Raw genomic sequence first — 13,038 nt, forward strand, 5'->3', positions numbered from 1 at the left:
CTGTCCATACCACCTCAATTTTGATTGGGGCTAATCCCATAAAATACAGCCCCGCACGTACAATCCTTAGTGGTCGACTTTTGCTTATAGTTATTGTAATGATCTCTCTCTCTCTCTCTCTCTCTCTCTCTCCCCGTTAGGTTTGTAACGAGCACTCTCACCAACAAAAAACAAGAAACAAAATCAAGTCACGTTTGGTTAAGCAAATTACAAATATTGCCAAGTGCACTTTTTGCAAACACTAGCTTCCAGATCTTTTAGTGAAGTGAAAGAGTAGTGCTAGCATGAGGTCTAGAGAAAGGCGAAAAAGATTTTTTTTAATTTTTTTCATATTCTGAAGTATTTTTTAAAAAGTTATAAAAAATTCATAATATTATTAAAAAAATATTTTCTTAATTATTAAATAAAAAAAATAGAAAATCGGGACACAAATTCAGAGCTACGTTAAGTTAATTTAGCATTTCTGAAAGTGAAAAACTGAAAAGGAAGGAAGGGAAGATACACCAAATTACACGGTTAAAGATCAAGCCAAAGGAATATTCTTGGAACGAAACTCAGATAAGGTATCATTGCAGACAGGCAAATAAAGCTAAATGACAACTGGCAATGAAGACAACCCAAAAGTCTCTTGAGTGGGGAGTTCTGGCCGCATGACAAGAACATCTTCATCGGGACCCAGCAAAAAGATGTTTACGAAATGAGTAACAAAATCATTACAATCAACATAGCTCTGTATACATATATGAGACAGCTTCATCGAGGACAACAGGGAAGACAAAAAGTTGGGCAGAAACTCTCTTGGCCAATAAACCATTAGAAGAAATTAAAGCTATCACAAGCCTATCTCAAAAGTTTGTTTGCTGGGATCGTTTTGAGTAGGCTTAGCAATTGGTGTTGCTGCATTGAATTCGGCTCAATCCAATGCATTTGATAGGTCAAAACCCCTCAATCCTATTCCTTAATTTCATATTTGAGTGAATTCACAAATTGTATCAAAAATTGCCAAAACTACATTTGAGGTGTGGTTTTGGTATTGCGTTCCTCGCACAACAGCCATTTACAAACTGGCATGACAAGTAACACAATTTTAATCGCAGCCCGAAGGGGATGGGTTCTTTATACCAAAAGGCATGGCATTGGGAAGCAATAGATCAACAATTTCATATACCAAAAGTGGGAAGGAACCATTCACTCAAATTCACATTGCCCAGAATACAAGGCCTCAAACTTTGGCAATTTAAATCAAACGAATGTAAGAAGGAGACGATGGCCAATGTTGATATTAACCACAAAACTGTTAACTTCTAGCAGCAAGCAGCATCCTCCATTACTACGTCAACTTGACCCAGGCTTTTGACTTCGGCAACCTTCAACACTATAAGAGTGGAGGCACAGAATGCTTGGAAATGATTATGTTTTGAATGGAATATCCAACACAAAGCATCTTAAAAACGAGGGTAAATGCAGCTAAATATGCAGGAGTCGAATCCAACCCCAGAAACACTCGACAAGGGGAGATTTTAAAGATGGAAGGTACAACGGCACCATGCAAAATTAGAAACTTTTCCCCTGCCCCTGGTCAGGCTTCAGCATTGATCCGAGGGCATGCAAATATTTAGTTTCCGCTTTCAACATTAACCATGTACCCTCATAGCTAGTAGAAGAAAAATCCGTTTATAATTCATTTGCTAGCTCATCCCTTCGCCTTCGCATTCGAGCTCCCCAGGACATATCTCCACCCGCTTCCCTGTTCTGGCTTCTTCTCTTCAGCACTGATAGCTGAGATTGCCAACGGTTCTTCCACTCACTTCTCTCTTCCATGCCCTGATCATCAAGAAAAAACCGATATAAATACTGGGTAATAAAACAAAAACATGAAAGAATTGGGTAAACTAAGAAAATTTTCCAAACACAAGTTGGAGTAATGACTAATGAACATGAAGGAAAGCAAAGAGAGAGAGTGAAAGCTCTTGAAAATACATCCTATAGAATACATGGTGCCTTTTCCTAAGAAAGATCACAAATGAATAAGATCTGAGAACTTTAAACAACTTGGCATAATTTATGACTTGCCATGAGCACTTTAAACAACTTAGCATAATTTATGAGTTATCATGAGCACTTTAAACAACTTAGCATAGCACTATCGCCATGCTTAAAATATGGCAGTGAATTGCAAAGAACTGATTCAATTTCTTGGGACTGAACCAGGAAGCTACTCTCAATACTTGAGAAACGCATGAATGTTAGGGTAGATTTTAAAAGATTAAAAAATTATCGAAGATGACAGATAGAAGAATTAAAACAGCTTAAATTAAAAGAACATGACAAATGAGCATAAAAACAAAATCCCAACAGACGTGAATTAAAGAAGATTTGTTTAGTCCATCAAAGTTGGGCAATTATCGAACATGAGGCAAAACTAATCCACTCTTAAAGGGGAGATTCAAATTTATGTCCAAAACAACGAGAGAGATAGGCAAAGAAACACAAACCTCGTCGCTCTGGTATTGTGTTCGGGCGGAGAAAGCGAGGTGAAGACCTCTCGCCAAGTCTCTATCATAAAGAGCTCTCCTTCTCGGATCCGACAAGATCTCGTAGGCCTCCTGGACCCGGATGAACCGCTTGGTATACTCCTCGACCCGACCGGGCGGGGACACGTCCGGATGGTACATCCGGGCGAGTTTCTTGTATGCCTGTTTGATCTCGACCAAGGATCCGGATTCGGGTATGCCCAGAAGCTCGTAGAAGCTCAACCCGGCGGCCTCCTCGGTCACGAACACATCGTTGATGGTGGCCCTGAGCGAGCTGGCTGGTGTCCGGGGCGAAGGTTTTACGAGTTTTGACTGGAAGAAATTCACGGAGGAAGAGAGAAATCGGGAATTCGGACGGGGGATTGGAATAGACCGCTTGGCGGGGAGGTAGAAGAAGCGACATTCGCTTCCGTGTATCGGAGTCAATCCATAGCAACGCATTTCTTTTGCATCTACCAGGCTTTCTTGCGTGTATTTTTTGGAGGCTTCTTACGTTTTCCTTTGAATTTATGGAAGAAGGGGGAAATAATAAAAAAGGAAATTGAGAGGAACTGTAACTTTCAATGGGCATTACTCTTTCGATGGGTAGGGAACTGGGAACTGTTGCTTTCAGCGCGCGTCACTCTTTCAATGGGCAGCCGGAGGATTGAAGGACGAATCCGTTTGCGTAAAAAAGGAGGAGAGAGAAGGGCAGGTAAGACCCTATGAAATTGAGGAGGACGGTGTGGATTTATCTCCTTGTTTGATGGAGGAAAAATGGGGAGTTAAAGGATGGACCCTCGTGTACTTTCACGTTGGGATTAAAAAATTATAAATGAGAGACAATAATAGGACGCGAGAAGCCGTCGCTTTTATAAAAGGTTGGAAGTAAGTGCACGCCGATTACATGTGATGACTGTACGTAACAAAATTATCGATTACATGTGATGATGGTACGTAACAAAGCTGATTTTATTATATTTATTTATTTTTATATGAGAAAGGGTTGGAGGGACCAAGATTGACTTCCCTACCCCGCTTTTATAACTTAGAGCCCGATGTGCTATCAGCTGCACTTTATCTTTCTTATCTAAATTATTGAAAATAAAATCTTATCTTATTTTTAATTTTTCAATTAATGCTACATTAATCACTACCGTAATTAAACAGTAACGCTACAATAATGCTAAGTACTACATTTTTAATATATATAATTATTTATAGAATTTTTATTTTATTGTAATATATAATTAGAAAAATATATTTCAAATTTTATAAAATATGGTATAATATATAAGTCATAATATAAAAATATATTTTGTGAAAGTCAAAATATTTATGAGTTTTTAAATTAACAATAGATATTACTTGTTTTTCATATATTCATAATATTTTTCACTCAATAATTAAAAATGCTTTTCAATAATTGGTGGGACCTACCACTTTATCAAATCTTCAAAATGTTAAAACCATTTCATTTCATCTCAATATCTAAATACACACTTTTTTACAAATTATCTTATCTCATTTTAATTCAAAAATCTTGCTACTATTCAAAATATTTTATCTCATCTTATCTAAATTACGCAACCGAATGAGGCCTTACTTGTGTGCACGTGATTGATACCCATTATCATACCTATTAATAATCTCAAATAAGAAGGCAAACTTTCGGTCCAAACTTTGAAGTTAAAAATACCAAATTGAAAGGAAATATTATCTAAATATGTACAATTTACAACAATGTTTAGAGAAATAAGTTTATGTATGAATTGGCTTTTGACTTGGTTCGGTTTGGTACTTCACAATTTTCATCTCAAACTTAAAATTTTTATCCCATCATTACAACTTTTTCAAATCTCCATATAAAATATAATTTCTTAATTTTTTCAAATCTCAAAATAATAATAATATTAAAATATAATATTTTAATATTTTATCCTAAAATTCAAAATTCTCGTCTTACGTCCAAACCGAACCTCAAGTCAAGATCGTGCTCATGGATCATGATGGAGGAATCATTTGCCTTCCACCTTTGTATACAATGGGAGAGTCATTGACCTGGACACAATTTCTCCACCTTGTTTACAATCAAGGAGTCATTTGCTCAGACAAAACTTAAACAACTGATTTATGAAGCTTTACAACAAAATCTAAAAGGTTTCTAAATAAATAACCATGCAACTCACATAGTATATTGTCAAAAAATGGGCTATTGCTGAAAAATGGGGCGTCCATTGGATATATTGCCTGACCGAGATGGTGGTTAGCAGCGATGGACCGGAATGGTTACGAGGTTCTCTCATGCTGGGGTGTAACTCAATTGGCCCTTTTCTATTAGGATTTCTCATGCTGGGGCATAACTTAGTTGATCCTTATGCTCTCCGTATATATATTTTTTTCAATAGAACCGGTTGGCTGACACGTAGCCATGTCATATCAAGCGATATAACTCAGGCGGCCAACTAGCATTTTCCTTGTTCAATATCCATTTGCACTACAAAAAGATGATGTGCCATTTGTTCTATAGTTCAATCGAATGTATGTGTACTTGTCTCTCTCTTTTTCTTTTTTAAGTAAAACATGTATAATTTCATTTCATCTAAACTTAGCCAATACAAAATTTATCTTATAATACAAGTGTAAAAGTTTCTAGTGGACCATCCTCAATCCACATAGACTCCTCACTATAAGCTATAGCTACCCTAGCCAATGCACAAGCCACTTTATTGCATTCCCTATACGTGTGTTGTATTTTCCAATCACGTCTACTGCTAAAAACTTTCCTTAGGCCTTCTATCAACTGACAATACCACATCTAGATCTCCTCCTTGCTATTTATAGCCTTTATCACTATTAAAGCATCCCCATCAAAAACCACTCGAGAAAAAAATTCAATTCTATACAAAATTCCAATGCTCGCCACAATGCATAAATTTTAGCTATAATTGGTTGGTTTATTCTCATCTTACTCATTCACAAAGATGCTAAACCCCCCCCCCCCCTCCCCATCTTTAATGAAGATTCCTTCACCCATTTTCTTGTTTCTTGAATCATAGGATGCATTCTAGTTAACTTTTACCTCACTTTGAAAAAGCCCTTTAGCATTATGGTGCCCCAACTAATTCTTTTGTGTCATCAGAAACTCTTCCAGATTCTCCAAAACTATTCTTATTACTCTTTTTAGACTTATGAATTCATCCTAAAAAATAACCATATTTCTTTTCAGTCATATGTTCCTCATAATAACTACTACCTTCTCCAGTTCCTCTTGTTTCAATTTCTACACTAACAACTTCTAGATTGTGAAGAATTCATTTTTATTACTAGACCATTTTTGGACAAGACTAGTAGGTTTTTCCCACACATCTAGGCAACACAACTCCAAAGTGAATAGCAAACTAACTCATTTTCTCTTTTGCAAATAGGACACATGGGGTTTTCAATAATCTTCCTTCTTACCAAGTTTCCCTTGGTAGGTAGACAGTTATTTACCCCATTCCAAATGAAGTTTTTAACAACTCCAGGGACATTCATTTTTCAAATTATACAATCTTTGTTTGTGCTAGAGGATTCACCTTTGTTGCCCAGATGACTAACACAAGAGGGGGGGTGAATTGAGTTGTATTAAAAAAAAATAACAATTATAAATCAAATATATAATATAAAATATAAACAAAATATGAAATAACAATAAATATAAAGAGTAAGGGTAAGAGAGAAGCAAACTCAGTATGTTAACGAGGTTCGGCCCCACTGCCTACGTCCTCGCCTCAAGCTACCCCTTGAGGATTCCCAAATTCACTATTCAACCTCCTTCAGGTGGAGATAGAAACCTATTACACCTTTGAACAACACCGCTACAAAGGATCCGTGTAGAACACCCTCTACACTTGCAATTACCTTACACGTGGTGATTCAACTATTCCCCGTGTAGAATACTTTCTACACACACAAGGGTTATACACACCCTTTTTCTGATACAAAAGCTGATAGTGGGTAGGTTATCAGAAAACACTCCTCAACGAGTGAAATAAGAACAATACAGCGCAAACTATATCTCTCAAAATGAACAAGGATTAAGGCTCAATGTTTAGAGAAGAGAGAATGAAAGCTTTGAATGAATGTTGTATACTCTTGGTGTTGTCAATGTGAAGCTCTCAAATGATCTATTTATAGGCATATGAGACTTCATATTCAAATTTAAAAAGATTCACATGTCAAAGACAACATCATTCACTTTTTCAAAAAATTCAAATAAAAGGTTCTTCTTTTTCAATTGTCAAAGACAACATCATTCACTTTTTCAAAGAATTCAAATAAAAGGTTCTTCTTTTTCAATTGTCAAAGACAACATCATTCACTTTTTCAAAAAATCAAACCTAATCTTTTACTTTTGACATATGACAAAATGAGCATATTTTCATTTTCAAAAAATTCAAACCTAATCTTTTACTTTTTGTATAAGTCTAAAAAAGCATCAATCACTTTTGAAAATATTCAAATAAAACATGCACATGCAAAAGATGACAATCAATCATCTTTAATATTTTCAAAGTTCAACTCTTTAATCAAGGCATGCACATGCAAAAGATGACAATCAATCATCTTTAATATTTTCAAAGTTCAACCCTTTAATCAAGGCATGCACATGCAAAATATGACAATCAATCATCTTTCAAAATTTTCAAATTTAATTTTCAAAAATATTCATGCACATGTGGAAAATGTATTTTAATGCTTTATGATAAAATATTAATTTTGAGCATTAATCCTAATTTCGAATTTTGAAGAGATTTACAACATTACTCTATAATTTTAATGTGAACTTATTCCCTTCTTGCTCATGCTTGTTTCCTTGATGTGCTTGACTCCATTGTGTAGACAACTTGAGCTTGAGACTTCTTTATTCTTTGAATTCATTTGTTATCATCAAAATCCATGTGTAAATATATAATTACACAAAACTTGAAATCTTGGGTTCAACAATCTCCCCCTTTTTGATGATGACAAATACTTGATAGAACCTGAAACCTGTATTAATACTTAAGCTCCCCCTGAGAATGTGCGTTAGTTTTTCAAGCAAAAGTATAAATATAATTCCAAGCATATATAACAAGTTTAGCAATTTAAACAGTGTTAATGTTCTAGTCTAACACTTCTCCCCCTTTTGGCATCATTAAAAAGGATCCGCACCAAGTAAATGGACTGAAGAAAACGATGCGTTTAATAGTCACTGTAGATAGTTGAAAAATGGAGCCGTCCGTGACCCGACAAGTGCTGCAAAGCCTCGAGGCCTAACTCTATGAATTTAATACGGCTGAAGATTTAAACAATCGCCTGATGTTGTTGACAAGCGGGATTGAAGGCTCCGAATTTCTATAAAAAAATGATCATTTTCATCTATCGGATGCCAAAAAAATAATCATTTCTTGACCTGAGTTCTGTTTTTCCACAACGATAGAATGGCTGAGCAATTCTCTTCCACTAATGTTCCAGACTTGAATCAGGAACCCTTGACGCATCAATCATCAATCTTCTCTCCTGAGGCCGTCAATACCATGATAGGAGCAGTGAACCGTTTTTCTAATAAGGCTGATTCTGAGATTATTGCAGAATCAAGAATGCTCAGTAATCAATATGCTGCCTCTGTTACGATCATGTCTCGAAGGTTAATGGCGAGGGTGAGTGAGATTGATCATCTTAACATGCAAATATCTGAGTTACGACAGAAGCTTGCTAATAAAGATAATGAGAATAAAAGGCTAAAGCAAGAAAACCAAGAGTTGAAAAAATTTGCAGATTGGTATGCTCATGATCTGCAACCACGAATAGAAGAGCTGGAACGAGAAAGGGTTCAGATACAAGGTCAACATCGGCAGATAACAGCAGAGGTTCATCGTTTACTAGAAAAATAGGGACAATCTACTGTTAATCTCGCTGGCTTAGTAAGAAAACTTTTGACAATGTGTGTCCAGCATATCTTGTATTTCTTTTGACTAAATAAGATTTGAAGAGAAAATAGTTTGTCTTATTCTTTATGCTATCTCTATAAAATCAATCCTGAAGTTCATCTAATCCGCATCAAGTTTTCATCTCATCTCTATAACTCATCTGCATTCCTTCAGCATTCTCGTTTTAAGCCTTCTATTCTTTTCTCAATGGCTCATTCTTCTAACATTTCTCTAGATCCATCCATGAGGCATTCTGCATCTCAACCTCCTGTTCTTTCTGCAGCTACCATTGGTGCCATGTTGCAGCAAGAAAATAATAATCTGACTAATAAGTCAGATTCTGATGCTATTTATGACTTGGTGAGTCTTGGGACTCGCTACTCTTCCTCTATTGTGGCTTTTTCTCAGCGGCTACAAGCCAAAAATCACGAAGTTGAAAAGCTCAAAGAACAAATTGTTGTATTTCAACAAATTGTTCAAGAGTCTCACACAAGGGAAGGAATCATTCGGCAGAAGAATAAACAGTTGAAATCTTTATTAGATTCTTCATTCCGCTTGCCGGTTCCCATGAATAAGAATGACATGATATTGTATGAAGAGAATGAACGTCTCAAACATGAGGCTAAGAATCTCAAATTTATGTAAAAGTATTAAAAAAAATCTATCTCTATTTTTATTGACTCTGGTCTATCTTTTAAGAGATATTCATAGCATGCGTCATACCTATTTCTCTTCTGATCATACATAATCTATCTTTTGGTAAAGGTTTTGTGAAAATATCTGCTAACTGATCGTGTGTGTTTGTGAACTCTAACATTATATCACCTTTTTGCACATGATCTCGAAGAAAATGATACCTTATTTCAATATGCTTAGTTCTAGAATGTTGTATTGGGTTCTTTGAAAAATTTATAGCACTTGTATTATCACATTTGATTGGAATGTGATTATACATGAGTTTAAAATCTTCAAGTTGTTGCTTCATGTAGAGAACTTGAGCACAACAACTACCCACAGCAACATATTCTGCCTCAGCAGTAGATAGTGCAACAGAATTTTGTTTTTTACTAAACCAGGAAACTAATGCATGACCTAAGAAATGGCATGCTCCACTAGTGCTTTTTCGATCTATCTTACAGCCAGCATAATCTGCATCTGTGTAGCTGATTAGATCGAAAGATGTGTGCTTAGGGTACCATAACCCTAGGTTAATTGTAGCACTAAGATATCTAAGAATGCGCTTAACTGCAATTAAATGTGATTCTTTTGGAGATGATTGAAAACGTGCACATAAGCACACACTAAACATAATATCTGGTCTACTGGCTGTTAAATATAATAAGCTACCAATCATACCTCGATATATCTTCGAGTCAACTGACTTACCGGATTCATCTTTATCAAGTTTAGTTGATGGGCTCATTGGTGTTCCAATTTCCTTAGCATTTTCCATCCCAAACTTCTTCAGTAATTCCTTAATATATTTTGATTGATTGATGAATGTCCCACTTTTTGCTTGCTTAATTTGCAATCCGAGAAAGAATGTAAGTTCACCCATCATGCTCATCTCAAATTCTTCCTGCATAGTCTTAGCAAAAACTTGACACATATTTTCATTAGTAGCACCGAATATTATATCATCAACATAAATCTGAATCAAAAGAATATCATCATTTTCATATTTAATGAAAAGAGTTGTGTCGATTTTTCCTCTTGAAAAACCTTTTTCAATCAAGAAACCACTGAGTCTCTCGTACCAAGCTCTAGGAGCTTGTTTAAGTCCATATAGTGCTTTTGTGAGTTTGAAAACATGATTTGGGGAAATATGATTTTCAAAACCTGGAGGTTGCTCAACATATACCTCTTCATTTATAAAACCATTTAAGAAAGCACTTTTAACATCCATTTGAAAAAGTTTGAAATCTTTATAACAAGCATATGCAAGTAGCATTCGAATAGCTTCTAATCTTGCGACAGGTGCATATGTCTCATCATAATCGATTCCTTCTTCTTGATTAAAACCTTGGGCTACAAGTCGAGCCTTATTTCTAGTAATGACTCCAGACTCATCTTTCTTGTTTCTAAAAACCCATTTTGTTCCAATAATAGTATAATTTTTGGGTCTAGGAACAAGTGTCCAAACATCATTTCTTTCAAATTGATTCAACTCTTCTTGCATAGCTAGAATCCAAGATTCATCAAGAAGTGCGTCATCAATATTTTTGGGTTCAATTTGAGATAGAAAAGCAGTATGATTACAAATATTTCTAAGAGATGATCGAGTACTTACACCTTGTAAAGGTTCTCCCAAAATTTGTTCCACTGGATGATCTTTCACAAATTTCCACTGTTTGGTTACATCTTGTATTAAATTTTGATGATCTTTCCTGATGGCTCCATGTTGAACTTCCTCTATTGCTTTCTCTTTGTTGAGATTGAGACTTTCTGTGTTATTTATACCTTCTGTTTCTTCATCAATAGATTTCTTGGAGAGTGGAGAATTAGATTCATCAAATACTACATGCATAGATTCTTGTACAGTTAAAGTCTTTTTGTTGAATACTCTATAAGCTTTACTATTAGTAGAATACCCGAGAAAAATACCTTCATCAGATTTTGCATCAAACTTGCCTAAATTATCTCTGTCATTCAAAATAAAACATTTGCATCCAAATACATGAAAGTAACCAATGTTGGGCTTTTTCTCATTCCAAAGCTCATAGGGGGTTTTATCTAATTTAGACCTTAACATAACTCTATTTATAACATAACATGCAGTACTTACCGCTTCGGCCCAAAAATAACTAGGCAAGTTGTTCTCATTGAGCATTGTTCTTGCCATCTCTTGAAGAGATCTATTTTTCCTCTCTACTACCCCATTTTGTTGAGGAGTTCGAGGAGCAGAAAAATTATGAATAAAAAAACCGTTTTCATCACAAAATGTTTCAATATTTTTATTAACAAACTCTTTTCCCCTATCACTTCGGATACTTGAAATAGTATAGCCCTTTTCATTTTGAATTCTCTTGCATAACTTGGTAAAGGCATTATGTGCCTCATCTTTATGAGCAAGAAAGATGACCCAAGTATATCTAGAGAAATCATCAACAATAACAAATGCATAATATTTTCCTCCTAGACTTGCAACTCTATTTGGTCCAAAAAGATCCATGTGTATCAGTTGCAATGGTCTAGTAGTGGAAATATGTTTCTTAGTTTTAAAAGAAGTTTTTGTTTGTTTACCAAATTGACATGCATCACAAATTTTGTCTTTAAGAAAATATGTTTTTGGTAAACCTCTCACAAGATCATTTTTTGAGAGTTTGGAAATAAGTTCCATATTGGCATGACCTAATCTTCTATGCCATAACCAACTAGTTTCATTTTGAGCTGACAAGCAAATAGCATCTTGTGAGGTAATTTCTTCAAAATCAATTGTATAAACATTATTGTTTCTAAAAGCAATAAAACAAATATTACAATCATGATCATTCAAAATAATGCATTTATCCATTTTAAAAGTAACTGTAAATCCTTTATCACATAATTGACTTATGCTCAAAAGATTATGTTTTAAACCTTCAACAAGTAGAACATCTTCAATTATGAGAGAAGATTCATTACCAATTTTACCTATTCCCACGATCTTCCCTTTCGAGTTGTCTCCAAATGTCACGTGTCCTTCTTCTTTAGATTTAAGATCAAAGAACTTAGTCTTGTCTCCCGTCATGTGTCTTGAACATCCACTATCTAAAAACCACTTATTTTTGCTTGTGGATGACTTCATGCATACCTATAAAAACATTTAAAATGATTTTTCTTGGTACCCAAGTTCTTTGGGTCCTTTATTTATTAGTATTAGAAGAAACAAGATTTTTAGGTACCCATATGGCCCTAATAGTCATTGTATGATTTCTTCTAATAGGACAAGTATGATAATTATGACCATTTCTATTACAAAAATTACAAATAGCATGTGACATATATGAAAAACTTGAATGATTATAATAATATCCTTTTTTGACAAAATTATTTTTATGAAAAGAATTTTGAATATTAGTCTTTGAGGTAGAATGATTATCAAAGAAATTTTTATAAGGTTTGTATTTTTGTTTTGGCATATATCCCAAACCTGCCTTGTCAAAAACACATCTTTGACTACCAAGAAGTTTTTCAAAATTTCTTTTTCCATTCGTAAAGTTTTCAACAATATTTTCTAAATCGGTTTTCTTCTTATTCAATTCAAGATTTTCATCTTTCAAAATGATACTTTCTTTTCTTAAAATTTCAATTTCGTTTGTTAAAGAAGAATTTTTCTTTTTCAAAGCAGTATACTTGATACCCAATTTTTCAAATTCCTCATAAATCTCTTCTAAAACATTTTGCAATTCTTCATATGAAGGATTTTCAATATTATCAAGATTTGTTACCTCAATGTCATCTTTAGCCATAAGACAAAGATTTGCTGATTCTTCATTGCTTGCTTCACTATCTGAGCTACTTGAATCATCATCCCATGTAGCTTTCATTGCTTTCTTGCCCTTGTTTCGATCTTTCTTTAGCAGAGGACA

At 34.7% G+C, this 13,038-nt stretch overlaps 1 protein-coding gene across 1 annotated transcript; it reads right to left on the minus strand.

Moving 5' to 3' along the window:
• Positions 1 to 1,136: 1,136 nt before the first annotated feature.
• LOC122300263 (chaperone protein dnaJ 20, chloroplastic-like) lies at positions 1,137 to 3,244 on the minus strand. Its single transcript, XM_043110776.1, has 2 exons — positions 2,496 to 3,244; positions 1,137 to 1,824 (listed from the first exon to the last, which is right to left on the minus strand). Exons 1-2 carry the CDS (start codon positions 2,973 to 2,975, stop codon positions 1,675 to 1,677), a joined length of 630 nt encoding a protein of 209 aa, XP_042966710.1. The 5' UTR covers positions 2,976 to 3,244; the 3' UTR covers positions 1,137 to 1,674.
• Positions 3,245 to 13,038: the final 9,794 nt, after the last annotated feature.

The sequence above is a fragment of the Carya illinoinensis genome, chromosome 2 (genome assembly GCF_018687715.1).
Source record: "Carya illinoinensis cultivar Pawnee chromosome 2, C.illinoinensisPawnee_v1, whole genome shotgun sequence".
Taxonomy (NCBI): Eukaryota; Viridiplantae; Streptophyta; class Magnoliopsida; order Fagales; family Juglandaceae; genus Carya; species Carya illinoinensis.